The 20,894-nt window shown below is 35.2% G+C and overlaps 1 protein-coding gene across 1 annotated transcript in view; it reads left to right on the top strand.

Annotated features, from left to right (window-relative positions):
- Nucleotides 1-20,894, top strand: part of C2CD6 (C2 calcium dependent domain containing 6) — a 222,050-nt gene that overhangs the window by 1,755 nt on the left and 199,401 nt on the right. The window contains 3 exon segments of the mRNA XM_023510397.1: nucleotides 14,553-14,636; nucleotides 15,104-15,155; nucleotides 16,477-16,622. Of these exon segments, the coding sequence (XP_023366165.1) occupies nucleotides 14,553-14,636; nucleotides 15,104-15,155; nucleotides 16,477-16,622 (282 nt within the window).

Below are 20,894 nucleotides of genomic sequence, written 5' to 3' on the forward strand. Positions count from 1 at the left end.
AATTTTTGCATCTATATTCATTAGTGAAATTAATCTGAAGTTCTCCTTTTTAGTTGAGTGTTTTCCTAGTTTTGGTATCAGGGTGATGTTTGCTTCATAAAATGGATTGGGGAAGATTCCTTCCTCCTCAATTTTTTGGAATAATTCCTGCAAAATAGGAATAAGCTCTTCTTCAAAGGTTTGATAGAATTCTGGTGTGAAGTCATCTGGACCAGGGCATTTTTTTGTTGGGAGATTTTTTATTGTTTCTTTGATCTCAGTGCTTGAAATTGGTCTGTTCAGGAGATCTATTTAATCCAGGCTAAGTTGAGGGAGAAAGTGTGATTCCAAATATTGATCCATTTCCCTCACATTGTCAAATTTCTGGGCATAGAGATTCTGGTAGTATTCAGAGATAATCTCTTATATCTCTGTGGCATCAGTTGTTATTTCCCCTTTATCATTTCTGATTGAGGTTAGTAGAGATTTTACTTTTCTATTTCAAGTTAGTCTGGTGAAAAGTTTATCTATTTTATTTAGTTTTTTCAAAAACCTAACTCCCTGTTTCATTTATTTTCTGAATGATTCTTTTGTTTTCAATTCATTAATCTCTGGTTTAATTTTGGATATTTCTTTTCTTCTGCTGGATTTAGACTTAGATTGTTCTTCTTTTTCCAATTCCATAAGATGGTTTGTGGGTTTGTTGATGCACTCTCTTTCTGTTTTTTGAATGTAGGCTTCTAAATTTTCCTTCCCACAGGTTTTGGTAGCTTGTGTCTTCATTGTTGTTATACTCAAGGAAGTTAATGATTTCCTTTTTTATTTCTTTCTGCGTCCAACTGTCATCAGCATAAGGGTGTTCCTGCACTTTCTTTGTTGGAAGACTTTGTTACTGCTTTGATCTCATTACTTATTTAGGTTTTGTATTTTTTCAAGATACAATCCTGGTAAGTTTATGTGTCTAGAAATATATCCATTTCCTGTAAGTTTTCCAGCTTGCTATTTGTTAATAATAGTCTCTGACAATCTTTTATATTTATGTGTTATCAGTTGTAATGTCCCGTTTTTCATTTCTGATTTTATTTGGGTCTTCTCTCTTTTTGTCTGTTAATGTAGCAAGTGGTTTATAAATTTTATCTTTTCATAACCAACTTAATTTTTGTTGATTCTTTTTTTATAGTCTCTATTTTGTTTATTTCTGCTGTGATCTTTATTATATTTTTCCTTCCACTAATTTTGAGTTTTCTTTATTCTTGCTTTTCTCATTCTTTCTTGAAAGTGAATCATTAGATTGTTTATCTGTAATATTTCTACCTTTTTTGATGGAGGCACTTATTCTGTAAAATTCCCTCTTAGTACTACTTTTGCTCTGTGCCATAAGTTTTGCTGTTTGTGTCTCAATTTTCTTTTGTTTTAAGAAATTTTTTTACTTCCCTCAATTTCTTTATTGACCCAGTGGTCATTCAGGAACATGTTATGTTGTTTAATTTTCATGGATTTGTACAGTTTCCAACATTCCCCTTGTGATTGATTTCTAGTTTTTGTACTGTTGTGTTCTGAGAAGAAATTTGATAAAATTTTGATGTTTTTAAATTTGGTAAGACTTTTTTTGTGTCCTCACATATGGTCTATTCTAGAGAACATTCCGTGTACTGATGAAAAGAATGTGTATTCTGTAGCTGTTGGATGAAATGTTCTGTAAATGTATGTTGGGTCCATTTGGTCTCATGTGAAGGTTAAATCTAATGTTTCTTTGTCAATTTTCTGTCTATGTAATCTGTTTAATGCTAATAATGGGGTGTTGAAGTACCCAGCTATTATATAGGCATGTATCTCTCTCTTTAGGTTTATTAATATTTGATTTATATATCTGGGTTCTCTGGTGTTGGGTACATATATGTTTAAAGTTATTATCCTTTTGCTGAATTATATAACATCCCTTTATCATTATATAAAGAACTTTTTGACACTTTTTACTGTGTTTGACTTACAGTCTGTTTTATCTGATATAAGTATAGCTACTTGCCTTTGCTTTTTGTTTTCATTTGCATAGAATTAAAAAAGATTATTATTATTATTTGCCCCAGTCCCTTCCTGTTTGATGCATGGAATTATTTATTATCCCTTTACTTTCATTCTAGGTGAGTTTTTACAAGTGAGATGAGTTTCTTAGAGGCAGCATGTTTTTTAATGCATTCAGGCAGTCTATATCTTTTAAGTGGAAAGTTTAATCTATTTACATTCAAGGCTATTACTGATGTATGGGGGCTTATTTCTGTATTATATTAATTAATATCTGTTCTTTCTTATATTCTTTGTTCCTTTTTTCTCTGTTATTGTTTATAATTGTGGTTTGGTGGTTTGGTGGTTTTATGTAGTGGTAACATTTGAGTCTTATCCCTTCCTTGTATGTTTGTTCTACCTGTGGTTTTAATTTTTTCATGTACTTTCATGGTGAGAGATATCATTCTTTCAATCCCACATATAGGATTCCCTTAAGCATTTCTTGTAGAGTGACTGGTCTGCTGGAGATGAAGTCTCTCAGCTTTTCCAACTCTTGTTTGGGAAATATTTTATTTCTCTTTCAGTTATGAAGGATAACTTTCCTGGGCATAGTATCCTTGACTGACAGCTTTTTTGTTTTAGCAATTTAAATATGTCATTTCATTCTCCCGTGTCAAGTTTCTACTGATAAATCTGAGGTGTTGTTCTGATGGAGGTTCCTTTATAAATGTCTAGATCAATGGTGTCCAGCCTTTTTTCTTTTCTGCTGCACGTTGGACAAAAGAGTTGTCTTGGGCCACACATTAAATACACAAACACTAACAAAAGCTGATTAACAAAAGAAAAGTTACATGCATACTTTTCATGATATGTGACACCACAGATAAGCACAAAAAATCCTCTCACAAAATCAGCATGTCAGGCGGCACCTGTGGCTCAAAGGAGTAAGGCGCCAGCCCCATATGCTGGAGGTGGTGGGTTCAAACCCAGCCCCAGCCAAAAAAAGAAAAAAAAATCAGCATGTCATCCATGGCCTACATGTCGAACACACCTGGTTGAGACCTTATTTCTTTGCTGTTTTATAATTCTCTTTTATCTTTGACTTTTGGCAATTTGACTATACTGTGCTATGGAGAAAACCTTTTTACATTGCATGTGTTTGCGGATCTCTGAGCCTGTTGTATCTGCATGTCTCAATGTCTTGCTAGACTTGGAAAGTTTTCATCTGTTATATTGTAGTATAGATTTTCTAACCCCTTCATGTTCTCTTTGCCTTCTGGGACTCTGAAAACTCAGATATTTCATCACTGTATGAAATACAGTGTCCTAGTGTCACATAGACCTTGCTCATTCCTTTTTCTTTTTGACTGGATTATTGTAAAAGAAACATCTTTAAGTTCTGTGATTCTTCTGCTTTATATATATTCTACTATTTAAGCTTTCAAATGCATTTTGTATTTCATTCAATTAATTTTTCAGTTCCAAAATTTTTGTTTGGTTCTTTTAAGATATCTATCTCTTTAATAAATTTCTTATTCATGTCCTGAATTGTTTTTATGATTTCTTTGTATTGCTTTTCATTATTTTCTTGCATCTACATGAGCTTCTTTAACATCAATATTTTTGAAACTTTTTCCTGGGATTTTGTAAATTTCTTTTTGATTGGGATCTGCTGCTAGAATATCATCATGCTATTTTGGAGGTGCTTTTTTTTTTTTCACTTTATTTTTTGCCTGTTTATCTTTCTTCTGTCCTTACATTGATATCTGTGTATCTGGTGTAACAATACCTCTATTAATTTTTTGAATTTGCTTTTGTAGAAGAGGACTTTTTCCTAAATATATATCTATGGTGTTGGTTGGGTAGGGCAATTTGGCATTGATTCTGGGTATGAGCATTAGTGTACCCTATGTGTGATTTCTTTGGTTGTAAACAGTGTCCATGATGTCTGTGATTTCCTCTTTGGATTAGGGTGTGTTTATTAGTGGAGGCTCAAGGGCTAGCACATAGGAGTATTCTAGGAAAAGTAAAAATGTGGGCAAGTGGGTTTTTAAAGAAAGCTGGGGAATGGAGGAGAGTGGGTCAGAAAAATCACTGGGGAAGAAGCTCAGACAATGTGAGTGAATATACAGATTTTTAAATAGGTGTGCCACCTTATTCAAGGTGGAGCCAAAGGTGGCAGAGATGAAAGGCACAATGGAATGAAGTGAAATAAAAATTCTCTACCACTTCAGGAGAAATTGTAGGTGGTGTCAGAGCCATTATGAGATTAGTGTTTAGAACTTTTACTCAAGGTTCTGATATAAATTTGTCAGTTGTGCTGATGTTGCTACCATTGAAAAGAGCTCTGCGGAGATGAGGAAAGAAAAATAAAAAGGTACTAAAATGAGGCGTAAGGTAGTATTTTTGCCAGGCTGTTAAATGATGAGTTGAACATAAGTATTTTAAAGGAGTTTTAAAAAATTTTCCAGATTATTTTGTACTTATTGTAATGTACATTCAACATAGACTACCAAAATAAAGGTTATAAAACATTAAAAAGTATGAGATTCTGCATTAAATACACATATAATGAACCTCAGTTTGATATTTTTGTGACAATACAGCAATTGTCAGTTATCTTAAACTACAAATTAAATTATATCTGTATATAAAACACATTAAACCAGTCAGATGCACCAATAACAAAATTATCCAAGATATATTGCACAAATTTTCTCAATACAACTAAAGTATTTGTTACATAATTATTTTAACTTTTAAATGTATTTAATTTTTAATGAATAATAATTATATGTATTTGTGGCATACATTGTGATGTTTTGGTGTATGTATACATAGTATAATGATTAAATTCTGGATAACTAACATATCCATCACCTTGAATACTTATCATTTCTCTGTGGTGAAAAATTTAAAATTTACTTTTCTAGTAATTTTGATATATACAATACATTATTACTAATATTAACTATAGTCACTATACTATACAGTTAACCACTAAAATATATTCTTCCTAACTGAAACTTTGTACTTTTTCAGCAACATGTCCCTTTTTCCCAACTACCTCCTCCCTTCCCCAGCCTCTGGTAACTAGCATTCTACTCTGTACTCTTTCTACTGCTATGATTTCTAAAGTGACATTATGCAGTTTTGGCTTTACTTTATGCCTGGCTTATTTCACTTAGTAGAATGATGAACTTAGGTTCATCCATGTCACAGAAGATAGACTTCCCTTCCTTTTTAAAGGCTGTATAGTGTTCCACTGTGTATACAAGATCTAACAGGTAAGTTTGCAAACTTGGCACTGTGTGATTATGTTGGCAGCACTGTACAAACAGCTCAATACAGTTCCATAACCTTGGTATATTAGTGTTTCACAGCCATATTTGTGTCAGCATGTGCAGGTGGTGTCTTGCTAAGTGACATTTATTGTTGTTGCATGTTTTTTTGTGCCATCATGAGAATTTTAGAGCTTGAATTATAGCAACAGACAAACATTATGAATTTCTTATTAAACTTGGCAAGAGTAGAAGTGAAACCAGGGCATATTAATCCAAGTTTATGGAGATAATGCCATGAAGAAAATAGCCATATAGAAATAGAGTAAGCATTTTTCTGAAGGGAGAGAAAGCATCACTGATGAAGAGAGGCCCGGGCAGCCAGTGATGAACAGAATTAATGAAAACAGTGCAAAAATTAGTCAAATTGTGAGTCTAAATCTTTGGCTGACTGTGAGAAGCATAGCAAACCAACTAAACATCAATAGAGAAATAGTAAAATCTTAACTGAAATCTTGGCATGACAAAGGTGTGTGCAAAAATGGTTTTAAAGGAGCTCACCAATGAACAAAATAGCAAAGGAAAGTCAAAGTTTGCCAAGACCTTTTGGAAGGGCAAGACAATATTTGGGGCCATGTTATCACTGGTGATGGAACACGGTGTACACAATATGACCCTGAAACAAAGCATCAAAGTGTACAATGGAAGTCAGCCAATTCTCCATGACCAAAAACGTTCCCTCAGTTCAAATGAAGAATCAGAGTGATGTTGCTAACCTTTTTGATATCAGAGGGATTGTTCGTTACTAATTTTTACCAACTGTACAAACTGTTAACCAAATGTACTACTTGGAAGTGCCGAAAAGGCTGTATGGAAAAGTTAGACTAAAATGACCTGAAATTTTCACCAACAACTCATTGCTTTTGCATCACAACAATGCACCGGGTCGTATGGCACTGTCTGTTAGGGGAGTTTTTAACCAGTTAACAAACAACTATTGGAGTGTTATTTGTTAACATTTGGATCAGATGTCCTACACATCTGATCTGTCCCCCAATGACTTTTTCTTTACCTGAAGATAAAGGAAATGTTGAAAGGGTGAGACTTGTCTCTTTAAAATATAGAAAAACTAGCCACAGGCGGTGCCTGTGGCTCCAAGGAGTAGAGCGCTGGCCCCATATGTTGAAGGTAACAGGTTAAAACCCAGCCCCAGCCAAAACTGCAAAAAAAAAAAAGAAAGAAAGAAAAACTAGCCAGGCATGGTGGCATGCATCTCTAGTCACAGTAGTCACAGTTACTTGGGAGGCTGCGGCAGGAGGTTTGTTTGAGTCCAGGAGTTTGAGGTTGCAGTGAGTGATGAAGACATCACTGTACTCTACCCCTGGTGACTGAAACCATGTCTCCAAAAAAAATCCCATTGTTGTATTTTTTGTTTATAACTCTTTTTATTTTCTATATGATTTAAAAGACAAATGCACAAAGCAGTGATTATGTGTATAAATACATGCTAATGGGCACACAATTTTAAAATATGTAATTTGTGACAATAACAATGTAAGGGGGGATGGAACTGTATAGGACCAGAGTTTTTTTTAATATTATTGAAGCAAAGTTGTTAACAATTCAAACTAGATTAGTACAGCTTTAGGATATTAATTGTAATCTCCATGGTAATACTAAGAATGTCTCTAAAAATATATATAAAAGAGAATAAAAATGGTTTACTACAAAAAAAGGCAATTAAAAAGGTTAACAGATTTGAATGGGGCCCAGAGCACAGAAAGGGCTTTGCCTTAGTTCTGGTTACTGTCCAAGTGGGCCTGCTAGTTGGCCCAGGTGATTCATCAGACCTTATGATATTAAAGATACCTGTGGTAGGAAATAATGTTGTCTGGAGTTTATTGCAAGTAAGAGATTTACAATGTAAATCCCTAGGCTTCTGGAGCAAAGCCACACCACCTATGGCAGAAAGTTATATGCTTTCAGACGAACACCTTCTGTAACTAGGCCTTGGTAGAGATAAAGCATCAAGTGATCATGCAGCCAGAACTTCCCATTGTAAGTTGTAGTGTCAAACCCACCTCCATGTCATCTATTACTGTAGTACCTACCAGTGCCTCTGCCTCAGCCCATACCTATGTCTGCATTGGGTATTTAACTGTTGGAGGAGGAAAAACCGGTCTTGGTTCATGGATGAGTCAGGTTGGTATATAGATAAAAGCTGAAAATGGATTGCCATTATACATAATCCTACTTCAGGGTGGCCTTGAAAAGGCAGTGAGTAGAAATCAACCCAAAGTACAGAAATTAAGGTGATCTAACTCATAATCATTTTGTATGGGAAGTGAAGTGGTCTGATATCAGAATATGCAGACTCATAGGCAGTGGCACATTTATTTGGCCAGCTAGTCAGGAAATAGAATCACTGGAAGATCAGAGATAGGGAGGTCTGGGGAAGAATGGTGGACATAGTAGTGGGCACAAAGTGTGAAGATCTTTATATCTTGGGATAATGCCTACCAGACAACATATATCACAGAAGAAATATTAAACAACCAATACACAGAATGACTCAGGCAGTTGACATCAGCCTGACTCTGGCATTGGGCACCCCAGTGTTACACAGACATGTGAATAAAACATCTGTGACTAAGGGAATGCATGAGTCTAACAATGTGCCTCCTATTCATCAAAGCTGATATAGGATTTAATCCTGCTTTATGTCCAAACTACTAGCAAGAAAGAGCAAAACTGAGGTCCTTGAGACTGGTTAGCCAGCTGGTGCAAGTTGCTTACATTAAAATGACATTGATTTGTCTCTATTGGACACAGTCATGTTCTTTCTTTTTTTTTTTTTTTTAATTTCAGGTTAATGTGAAGGTTCAACCAACCAGGTCTCAATATTTGAATCTGTTAGGTATAGTCCCTCTTGTAGTTGTGTCCCACACCCAAAAGTTATGCCATACATCCCTACATGGTGTCCATTAAGTAGGAGCATCCCATCTCCCCCCTTTCCCTCTTCCTCTGTTCCTTTTCTCCCAACTTGAACTAAAATGAATTTTTTTCCTATGTGGGCATGAATTAGATCATCTACTGGCTTCATATCAGTATTGAGTACATTGGATATTTGTTTTTCCATTCTTATGACACTTTATTGAGAAGAATATGTTTCAGGCAGCACCTGTGGCTCAAAGGAGTAGGGCGCTGGCACCATATGCTGGAGGTGGTGGGTTCAAACCCAGCCTGTTCAGAAACTGCAAAAAAAAAAAAGAAAATGAGAGAAGAATATGTTTCAGCTCCATCCAGGTTAATACAAAAGATGTAAAGTCACCATCTTTTTAATGGATGAATAGTATTCCATGGTGTATATATATATATATATATATATACACCATAGTTTGTTAATCTATTATTGAATTGATGGGCATTTAGGTTCTTTCCACATCTTGGTGACTATCAATTGAGCTGTGCACAATAAACAGTCTAGTGCAAATGTGTTTATGATAAAAGAGTATTTGTTTCTTCTAGGTAGATGCCCAATAGTGGGAGTACAGGGTCAAATGTGACATCTAATTTGAATTCTTTCAGGAGTCTCCATACTTCTTTCCAAAGAGTCTGTATTAGTTTGGAGTCCCACCAACAGTGCAAAACTGTTCCCTTTTCTGCACATATGTGCCAGCATCTGCAATTTTGGGACTTTGTGATGTAGGCTAATCTTACTGGGATTAGGTGATATCTCAAGTTGGTTTTGATTTGCATTTCTCTGATGACAAGGGAAGATGAGCATTTTTTCATGTTTGTTAGCTATTTGTCATCCTTAGGGAAGGTTCTGTTCATATCTCTTGCCCAGTGATAAATGGGATTCTTTGCTCTTTTTTTGTTGATTAATTTGAGTTCTCTGTAGATCCTAGTTATCAAACCTTTGTCAGATTCGTAACATGAACATATCTTTTCCCATTCTGAAGGTTCTCTACTTGCTTTACTTGTTGTGTCCTTAGCTGTGCAGAAGATTTGCAGTTTAATTAAGTCCAATTTGTTTATTTTTGTTGTTCATTTGTCTTGGAAATCTTCATAAAATCTTTCCCCAGGTTGACATCCTCAAGAATTTTTCCCACACTTTTTTCTAGGATTTGTATTATTTCATGCTCTATATTTAAATCTTTTATCCATCTTGAATCAATTTTTGTAAGTGGTGAAAGGTGTGTGTCTAGTTTCAATCTTTTACATGTGGTTATCCAGTTCTCCAGCACTGTATGTTGAATAGGGATTCTTTTCCCCACTGTATGCTTTTGTTTGGTTTATCAAAGATCAGATGACAACTAGAGACTGGTTTCATCTTTTGGTTTTCTATTCTGTTTCATGTGTCTATGTCTTTATTTTTGTGCCAGTACCATGCTGTTTGGATTACTGTGGACTTGTAATATAGCCTGAAGTCTGATAGGGTGATGCTTTCTGCTTTGTTTTTATTACTAAGAATATCCTTGGCTATATAGGTTTTTCCTGGTTCCACACAAGAGGTACAACATTTTTTCCTGTTCTTCAAAGTATGCTGTTGGTATTTTAATGTGGATTGTGTTGAATTTGGAGATTGCTTTGGGAAGTATAGACATTTTAACAATGTTGATTCTTCACAGCCAGGAGTATGGTATGCTCTTCCATTTGTTAATGTCTTCTGCTGGGTTTTTTTTTCCCCTTAGGGTTTCATAATTCTCTTTAAAGAGGTCCTTCACCTCTTTTGTTAGGTATATTCCTAACATTTCTTTTAAGCTACTATGAAGGGAATTGTGTCTTTGATTAGTTTCTCAACTTGGCTGTTATTGGCATATACAAAGGCTACTGGTTTGTGGACATTGATTTTATACCCTAACATATTATAGTATTTCTTAATCACTTATAGGAGTCTTGTGGTTGAGTCTTTGGGGTTCTCTAAGTATAAGATCATATCGTCAGTGAAGAGTGAGGGTTTGACCCCCTCCCCACAATTTGGCTACCCTTTTTATTCTTCCCTTACCTGATTGCATTGGCTATAGCTTTTAGACCTATGTTGGATAGTAGTGGCAACAAAGGACATCCTTATCTGGTGCCAGATCTAAGTTGGATTACTCCATTAAGTATGATATTAGCTGTGGGTTTGTTGTAGATGGCTTCAATCAGTTTAAGAAATGTGCCGCATATGTCTATTTTCTTAAGTGTTCTTGTTAGAAAAGATGCTGAATTTTGTTGAATGCTTTAGTTGGATCTTTTCCTGGTTTTGGTATCAGGGTGATGTTTTGCTTCATAAAACATGTTGGGAAAGATTTATCCCTTCTCAATGTTTTGGAATAGTTTCTGCAGTATGGGTATAGGCTCTTCTTTGAAGGTTTAATAGAATTCTAATGTGAAGCCACCTTTTCCAGAGCATTTTTTTGTTGGATGCTTTTTTATTGTTTCCTTGATCTCAGTGCTTGATATTGATCTGCTCAAGTGATCTATTTCTTGGCTCAGCACCTGTGGCTCAAGCGGCTAAGGCGCCTGCCACATACACCTAAGGTGGCGGGTTCGAATCCCCAGCCCAGGCCCACCAAACAACAATGATGGCTGCAACCAAAAAATGGCCAGGCATTGTGGCAGGCACCTGTAGTCCCAGCTACTTGGGAGGCTGAGGCAGGAGACTCGCTTGAGCCCAGGAGTTGGAGGTTGCTGTGAGCGTGATGCCATGGCACTCTACCCAGGGGGATAGCTTGAGGCTCTGTCTCAAAAAAAAAAAAAAAAAAGAGAGATCTATTTCTTCTTAGTTAAGTCTAGGGAGAGGGTGTGATCCCAGGTATTGGTCCATTTCCTCCATATTGTCAAATTTCTGGGCATAGAGTTTCTTGTAGTAGTCAGAGATACTCTCTTGTATCTTTGTGATATTTGTTATTTCCCATTTTTCATTTCTAATTGAGGTTATTAGAGATTTTACTTATCTATTTCTGGTTAATCTGGCCAAAATTTTTTTGATTTTATTTGTTTTTTCAAAGAACCAACTTTTTGTTTCATTAATTTTCTGAATGATTCTTTTGTTTTCAATTTCATTTGTTTCTGATTTAATTTTGGTTATTTCTTTTCTTGTGCAAGGTTTTGGGTTAGATTTTTTTTCCATTTCCTTAATATGCTTCACTAGTTTGTTGATATGTTCTCTTTATGTTTTTTGGATGTAGGCATTTAATGTGATAAATTTCCCTCTTTTGACTGCTTTTGCAGTCCCATAGGTTTTGATAACTTGTGTCTCCATTGTTGTTATGCTCAAGAAAGTTAATGATTTCCATCTATATCTCTTCCTTGACCCTTACGTCATTCAGCATAAGGTTGTTTAGTTTCCATGCCTTTGTGTGAAAATTTTTGTTGGAGCTATGTTTCATCTTTATTGCCTTGTGATCTGAGAAGATACAAGGTACAGTTTTAATTTTTTAAAATTTTGTTGAGGTTTGGTTTGATCTATTTTGGAGTATGTTCCATGGACTGTTGAGAAGAACATATATTCCTTAGCTTTGGGATGGTGTATTCTGTATATGTCTTTTAAGCCCATTTGTTCTTGGGTCACATTTAAATCTCTTACAGCTTTGTTTAGTTTCTGTTTAGAGCAGCAATTCTTGATCTGTGAGTTGTGAACCACAGGAACTGTATTAAAGGGCCACAGTATTAGGAAGGTTGAGAATCATTGGTTTAGAGGATCTGTCTAGTTCTGTCAGAGAGGTGTTAAAGTCCTCAGCTGCTATAGTGTTAGGGGATATCATATTATTCAGACCAAGAAAGATCTGTTTCATAAATCTGGGAGCAGTTAAATTTGGTACATAAATATTTAGAAGTAAAATGTTCTCCTTGTATATGAAGTGACCTCAATACATGTCCTGGGTATAAACATCTGTTTCCTGCTTGCAGACCTCAGCCAGCACTACTGTTTTATGCCTTTGTTCTATTGACATGGAATTCTGTATAAAATCAAATTGGATCAAGTGGCCCATTTTACAACAAAGGACACATGGTAGTGGTTATATAACTATGAACTGAGCCTATTTCTTATAGCAGCACTCCAAGCTACTGGCCTGATAGAACAATGGAATAACTTGTAAGCACAGCTGAAGTGCTAGCTTGGAGCTGATACCTCACAAGGGTGGAACATGTTCCTCTAGGATCATGCAGTAAGCCAGAGGCCATTATATTTTGATGTGTTTCCAGTAGGTAGAATACATAAATCTGGGAACTAAGGGCTAGAAGTAAGAGTGGTCCTGTTTATATCAACATTCTTAGTGACCCACTTGGGGAATTTATGTTTCTGGATCCCTGCAACTCTCAATTCTGATTAACTTCTGACTTCAAGTTTCTGATATGAAATGTTTCCATCAGGGAATACAGCAAGAGTTTTTTTAAAAACCTCAAACTTGCCTGGTGCGGTGACTCACACCTGTAATTCCAGCACTTTGGGAGGCCAAAGTGGGCAGACCACCTGAGCTCATGAGTTCAAGACCAGCCTGAGCTAAAAAATAGTGGGGTGTTGTGGCAGGTGCCTATAGTCCCAGGTGCTCAGGAGGCTGAGGCAAGAGCATCACTTGAGCCCAAGAGTTTGAGATTGCTGTGAGCTATAACATCATAATACTCTACTGAGGATGACAAAGTGAGACTCTGTCTTAAAAAAAAAACAAAATAAATAAATAAAAACCTCAGGCTAGGCTGGGTACAGTGGCTGATGCATGTAATCCTAGCACTCTAGGAGGCAAGGCAGGTGGATTGCTTTAGCTCAGGAATTCAAGACCAGCTTGAGCAAGATCAAGACCCAGTCTCTACTAAAAATAGAAAAACTGGCTGGGTGTGGTGGCACAAGCCTATAGTCCCAGCTACTTGGGAGGCTGAGGCAAGAGGATCACTTGAGCTCAAGAGTTTGAGGTTACTGTGAACTATGACGCTCACACTCTACCCAGGGGAAGGGAGGGACACTCTACCTTAAAACCAAAAACAAAACAAAACACAACACAACAAAAAACTTTTTCTCCTAGACTTACTAGTATTGGTGATTTTCTTCCCCCCCCAAAATCTTTACTGTGACAGTTACAAAATGCCACTTTTTCAGCTGTACCACTCCTTCCACTCTTTATCAGTTGACAGTCTATTAAAAGGAAGAGTTCTTTCATTTATTTGCCTATTATCAGCATAGACTTTGGTTTCAATAAGTTATAATAAAATGTTTTCCTTATTTTGAGTTTCACAACATCCCAGAGTTTGTCAGTGGGCATTCTTTTGTGGTAGCTTCTGGGACTTTTGGATATTATCTTGAACACATCTTTTCTCTCAGTCTCATTAGATGTTCTGGGCTTATCTATGCCTCCCTTTTCCAGCCTTAGATTTATTAACTGTCTTTTATTGAATGATGGTATTTAGAAATACAGGCTATGAATTTTAAGTGTTGTCATTACTACTGAGGTGTCACTGCTTCTAGGACTTTAGCAGACAAACCTATGTGAATTCATGAGTTTATACTTATATTTTCAATTTCAATTTGATTTTACAGGGCTATTCTTTTTTCTATCAGTGTTGTTTTGGTTTTATTATTCACTTGTCCCCTTAACCCCAGAGGAATGTACTTCTGGTCCTTCTCTTTTAGGTCCCTTCTCTATAGGCATTGTTGTAAACTACCAAGTTTTAGACCTTTGGTCAGAATTCATGCACTTAATGTTTCCTTTAGGATGATTCTGTCTATGTCTCATATTCCCCACTCCTCTTTGTTTTTGGTCTCTTAAGATTTCTCTTTCCTTGTTCTCTGTCCAAATAGGTTTGTAATCATTATAGAAGTTCCAGTGCAAGCTCTGTTGGAATTTGTATTTTATTTCTCTATTTACAGGAGATCTGAAGTTTTTGACATTGTCTTTCCTAATAGTGCTGGAGACATGTCTCTTGTGTGCTTTTACTTATAGTCCTTGTTATATTTGAGTAGTGATTTAAGGTGTCTCCTATATTAGGACCAATTGGAATTCTCTTCTTATAATCTTTTGTGGATATCCTATTATATGTTCAAACAGTTAACAGACTGAATAACTAACTGTTCATGCTACTAAGGACTTGTCTCCTTTTTCATGATTCTCTTAATTATTTTATATTTAATTGTGTATATTTTTATTTCTCTACTAACTTATTAAGGATAGGGATAAGTTTCTTAATCATCTTAGTTTTCTACTACCTGGTACTTACTAGATGCTCATAAAATAATTGAGTTGAATTAATCTTTTACCTAGTTATGTTTTTCTTTTCCTTCTGAAGTCTTAATTTACATTGTAGATGCTGAAAAAAACTCGTAAAGGGTCTGAGGAAGAAGTGGAAGTAGCACATGAGTTACCAGCTTTGGTGCCATTTGGAGATGTGGTATGTGTGATTAACCCTCAAGAAACATGTAAAGTTATTTATTATTTGATATGAAGAATAATTAAAGTTTATTATTTGGTAATCAGAAATATATGCATTAAATGATCCTCTGTGATAATATTTTCATAAATTTTTTATTTTTATGAGTCAGAAAAACACTGTAATAATTGCTGAAACTGTAGAAAATATCCTTATTCACAGAAATAATGTTTTCTATACCAAGGATTCTGAAATCTAGTCAAATCAGAATCACTTGGGATACTCTTTAACATTTATTTTGGGCCTCACCTAAGATCTGCTATCCTTGAATGTAACTAGATATTTCTAATGAGAGACAGTATTTCTCGTGAGAAAACCCAAGAAAGTGAAGCTTTATTTTTTTTAAATAGAGTTCAGTATAAAATGAAAGAAAATTTAACTTTTCAAAATTGTATTCACTATTTATGTATTTGTTTTGATTGTCATAGGTTGGCTGCCTGGCTATTCATATAAAGAACTGCAGACATTTTACGCCTCTATGTATCCTTTCTTTTAATTTATTAATTGTAGTATAATTATATCTCACTTTTCAGTTATCCCTTACTGTATTACAAACCACTCCAACACTTAGTGGCTTAAAATATTAACCATTCTATTATCAGTCACTACTTGTGCATTTACTAGGTGGTTCTTCTGCTTCACAGTGTCTTGGGCTACAGTTGTCTGGCAGTTCAAAGGACTAGAATATCTGAAGTGGTCCATTTATACATCTGGTGCTTTAGTGGGGATGCATGGAAGGCTAGACTTAGCTGGGATGCTGAAATTGTTGGGCTTTTCTTTCTTTTCTTGTAGTTCCATTATCTTTCTTTTTCCTGTATTCATTCTGATTAAAAATACTATAGTAATGCACATATTATTTATCTTGATTACTCACTTAAATTTTGTGCTCTAAGCAAGTGCCTTTTTTGCCCATCCTAGTCCCAGACCTAGTCACATTTCATTACATTTTATTGGTTAAAGTGCTCACAGGGTCAGCCTAGATTAAAGAACAAGGGAAATTAACTCCACTTTTTGATATAGGAACAACAAGAGATTTTTGCCATCTGTAATTCACCTCACTCACCACATAAGTTGAAAGAAAAATATATGTTCTGTATAATAATGCTAATTTATTTGTAAGTAAAAAGTATGCTTCCCTTAAACATTTTTAAAGGATTTATTTTATATTTAAATAAATTGAATGCTTATTTTTAGATATATCATGGCATAAAACTAGTCTCATTATGGAGATTTGGTATTTCTTTTTTGTATAAAAATAATTTTTAAAAATCTATACAAAATATCCTCTATATTTTTGAAGATAATTAGTTAAATCATGAAAACAAAATCGTTTTGATCCATGGATAACAACACAGACCCATATAACATAAATAAAGCATATACTAAAGAGAATTAGAGAGTAGAACGCTTTGCTCTTTGTCTTAAAATTAAAAATAAATCATTCTCATATTTTTCAAATTTTTACATAATTGTACCTAGAAAAATATGTAACTATATTTTATAATTATAGTTAAAGTCATCTTGAAATTAGTATGTAGAAAAAATTGTAAAGAAATTATGATGTTCATGTGAGGATAAAAATATGGCAAATGATCTAGAAAGAATCAACATTCTTTTTCTACTTATATTGTGTCTGCTAGTGCTGGGCAAAAGTACTATTTTAAAAGACTTTTTATACTGCTTAATGTACTTGATTGAATCTTAGGTTTTGGTCTGAATTGTTTAATGGATTAATTTTTATTATATATGTCATTATTCAATTATAACAAAACTTATTTCCTAAATATGATTCTATTTTCAGTCAATTTACAGTATTACAATGAATTATTCATTCGCATTTCAATAAATAAAATTGTGAAAAATACAAAATTCTACAGCCTACCATCCAAAATCAAGGAAAAGAACGCTGTAATTAAGTTTAATGAAGTAAAGTATTTTTCTATACAGGTAATGTTGTATCTGTTTTAGATACTAGATTATCTCTTTATAGTTCTAAATATTTTACCCTAGTTATATCCTTTTTTAAAAATGGGTATTTTACAGTATTTTATTTCTATACTCTATGGGCTATAGTGTGTTTTCAAAAAAAAAAAACAAACCCAGCTTACTGCAAAATGTGATCTTAGTGGACTTCTTCCCTGAGATGTTAGGTGGTTTTGAGTGTTTATCGTGCCTATGTTTTTCTCCATCTTACTCTTTCTTTCCTATATACTGTCTTCCACTCTGTCTTTTTTTCATTTCCTACCACTTCCCTTCTCTTCTCTCCTGTATTCCCCTTATATAGACTCCTCTATTTTTTTGTGGATTAACATATTCAATACTTATAACAGTGACCCCAAGACATACATGCATACATACATATATTCACTCATGCACACACATTCTCTCTTTCTTTCTCTCTCTTATTATCATCCTCATTTTATAGATGAAGAAACTGAGGCTAAACCTATGGCTAAAGAGCTTTAGTAAGGTTATAGAGCCAGTAAGTGATGGAGCTGTGAATAGGTAGTCTGGCTTAATTCAGATCATGTTTCATTACACTGCCTCTCACATACCTGAACTTACTATCTTTCTCTCTACAATTTAGCTTCTTAGGATCTTAAATGTAGGTCAAAGCTTTCTTTACAATAGGTAACATTATTGCCTGCAGCTGAATGAGTTATTGATTTGTCTAGTTGTTTCCTAATGCATTCCTTATGACATCAGTTGAATTTTAATGAAATCCTAAGCATTTCCAGTATGCTCCATGTTTTTTATAGGCCTCATTTTGTTTCAGTGTTGAGTATTAAATGTAGTTTGGTAGGCATGGGTTTTTTTTAAAAAGCAACAAAAATCAAGGCATAGTTTTTGCTGGAGGCAGTCTGTATTGTTTCTTTTACTTTGCAAATATTTTTCCTAAGATTTACTGGCAAGTTCTCAAGAGTTTGGGGGATATATGTCCACTTAAGAAAAACTTGTAAATAATAATGTAAAGTACATAATAGGGTACCTATTTTTACGAGCATAAACATTTTTTCCCTATAGTTATTTAGATAAGTATTATTACTTAGAGGATGTTAAGAGGAGAGTTTTAATCAACTCACAGAAAATTTGGGAATTACTTAATAATTACATGGAAAATTGCATAAGCAAATAAAAATGAAAAAGCAAGACATGCTAATTCCAGGGAAATTAAAAAATGATACAGAAAAGGAAATCATTGTAACTATATTGTTAAACTCTGAATGACACTTACACATATAAAATAATATAAACATTAAGTATTGATCTAACAAAGAGGCATGTTTGAAAATTTTCTGAGTAGGGTGTTGAGAGCTGTATTTTTCTTCTATAATAAGCAGTCAATAGTATTTTAAACTAAAAATCAATAAATAATAATATAAGCATGTTGTTTCAAAACATGAAGGTTAAAACACATTAAAAAGTTCAAAAAGGTGGCTTCTGAGGAATGGAAATTAAGGGGTAGGTAGGGCAGTATTCTATGATTATACCCTGTAGGATTTAATGTATAGAGGTATGACTCAGTGACGATGTGGAGAAGCTGCTGTCATTGAACAAAGAATTTATTACTTGCATTTTCTGAGACAAAGGGACATGACAAGAGGCCATAGAAGAAGTATCAGGATGGTCAGGAGGCAGAAGACAGGAGAGAGGGAAGACACCAGGCCAGAGATGTTTTGGAGTTTCTGCGGGAAAAGCAAGGCAGGGCAAACATTTTGGGTTGGCTAGTTTGAATAATTCCATGGAGCTGTGGTCTGTAGAGGTGTTCTCTAGTTTTCTAAGACCAGTCCTGGGATAATTTGGGGCAGGAGAAATATTGATTCGATGTGTGGGAGTTAGATAAGGAGGCTATTGGAACTATGCACTTGAGATTGGTTGGTTTACATCTAAAAGACAGGCTTCCTGCTGAGCCTTTGCTTTTCTTGGGATTGCCAAACCTTGGGGAGGAAAGTCTCTCTCCTAGAGAGTTTTTTAAGATATCAAAACTTCATCAAACATACAAAGTTTTTTAAAAACATGATTAATACATGTGGGAGGAGAAAAAAGTTGTTCCTTTGTTTTAACTATTGTAGAACTGTTTGACGTTTTAAACTATGTGCTCTATAATAAGGATACAGTAAAATCATTTTGTATGTACAGGCAGTTCCCAGGTTACGTACATCCAACTTACCTATAGTTTGCACTTACAAATGGAGGCTATTGTAGTAAGTCCCCAAGTTACAGACTTTTGCCTGATGTATGACTTGCACTTATGCATGGAGGCTAGTACACCTAATAGATAAATGTACCTGTTCCAACTTACATAAAACTCAAGTTAAGTATGAACCTACAGAGCCTATCTTGTTTGTAACCTGGGACTGCTTTAACTTTAGGACTTTAATTTAAAAGTCCTAAAAGTCCTAAGTTATGTTGTTTAAGCTTACAACATAGATCTAGGTTAAAAATGTAAAGATCATACAAAGCAACAATTAGAACCAAAAAGGAATAGTAAGTAGAATTTAACTTAGTTTACTTGTTCCAGAAAGCAGTTCAGTAAGTGATGTTAAAACCAAGATTGAAGAATGAATAGTGATGGATTTCTGATTCTGGCTATCCTAGAATAGGAGGTATTGGACTTATTCTCTTGCTCTAAACAGATATGAAACTGAGAAAAATATACAAAGGAACTTTTTTCCAGTAATGGAGAGTAGTGGGCTACAATTCTTTTTTTTTTTTTTTGTAGAGACAGTCTCACTCTATTGCCCTCAGTAGAGTGCCGTGGCATCACACAGCTCACAGCAACCTCAACTCCCAGACTCAGGCAATTCTCTTGCCTCAGCCTCCCAAGTAGCTAGGACTACAGGCGCCCTCCACAGTGCCCAGCTATTTTTTTGTTGCAGTTTGACCAGAGCCAGGTTTGAACCTGCCACCCTCAATATATGGGGCTGGCACCCTACCCACTGAGCCACGGGCACCGCCCTGGGCTAAAATTCTTAAGAGAAGGGAAGAATAGGAGGTGAGCTAGACATATCCAGTAGCATTCTATGTGGCAGTGACTCTAGCATGGTGAAGTAAAACCCAAGTAGAATGGCAGTCTTGCTGGGTGGAAGAAGCAGAAGCTGAAGAGAGGAAAACAGAAGTGACAATTTAGGGGGACTGTAGAGCAGGGTGCTAGTGAAAAGGGAACAGCAGATAAGGAGCCCCCTAATGTGCATAGATATTCCACTTGGCTGATCCTAAGTTGTGTTGTGTATAAGGCATGCTTTTAGAAGAAACTACAGGGAAGAGATGCTGGAAGGCTGAAAACTGAACAGAGATTTCAAAGTCCTTATAGTTTGACAGCTGAAGTGAAGTGACCTCACTGAATATTCCCAATATTTAATTGAGATCTCAGAAAGGCCAAGTCTTAGGGGCAAGGACCATGTTCTATTTTTTCTTTTTTTTTTTTATTAAATCATAGCTGTGTGCAACAATGCAATCATGGGGTACAGTGTTTTGTTTTGATATACAATTTGAGGTATTTTCATCAAACTGGTTAATATAGCCTTCATGTCATTTTCTTAGTTGTTATGTCAAGACATGTATATACTCCTTTTAGAAAGATTCACTTGTACCCTTGTAAAATAAACCATAGAGGTGATCCTTCCAATCACCCTCTCTCCCCCCATCCACCCCCCTCCCCTCTCCTGCCCCTACCCATATTCTTAGGCTATAATTAGGTTATAGCTTTCATATGAAAGCTATAAATTAGTTTCATATTAAGGCTGTGTACATTGGATACTTTTTCTTCCAATCTTGAGATACTTTGCTAAGAAGAACATTTTCCAGCTCCATCCATGTAAACATGAAGGAGGTAAAATCTCCATCTTTCCTTATGGTTGTATAGTATTCCATGGTGTACACATACCACAATTTATTGATCCATTCATGGGTTGATGGGTACTTGGACTTCTTCCATGACCTAGCAATTATGAATTGGGTTGCAATAAACATTCTGATACAGATATCTTTGTTGTAATGTGATTTTTGGTCTTTTGGATATATACCTAATAAAGCAATTGTAGGATCAAATGGTAGGTCTATTTTTAGTTCTCTGAGTGTTCTCCAAACATCTTTCCAAAAGGAATGTATTAGTTTGCATTCCCACCAGCAGTGTTGAAGTGTTCCCTTTTCTCCACATCCACGCCAGCATCTCTGGTTTTGGGATTTTGTGATATGGGCTAATCTTACTGGAGTTAG

Source organism: Otolemur garnettii, unplaced genomic scaffold (genome assembly GCF_000181295.1).
Source record: "Otolemur garnettii isolate 467f Iridium unplaced genomic scaffold, OtoGar3 scaffold00013, whole genome shotgun sequence".
Classification (NCBI taxonomy): domain Eukaryota; kingdom Metazoa; phylum Chordata; class Mammalia; order Primates; family Galagidae; genus Otolemur; species Otolemur garnettii.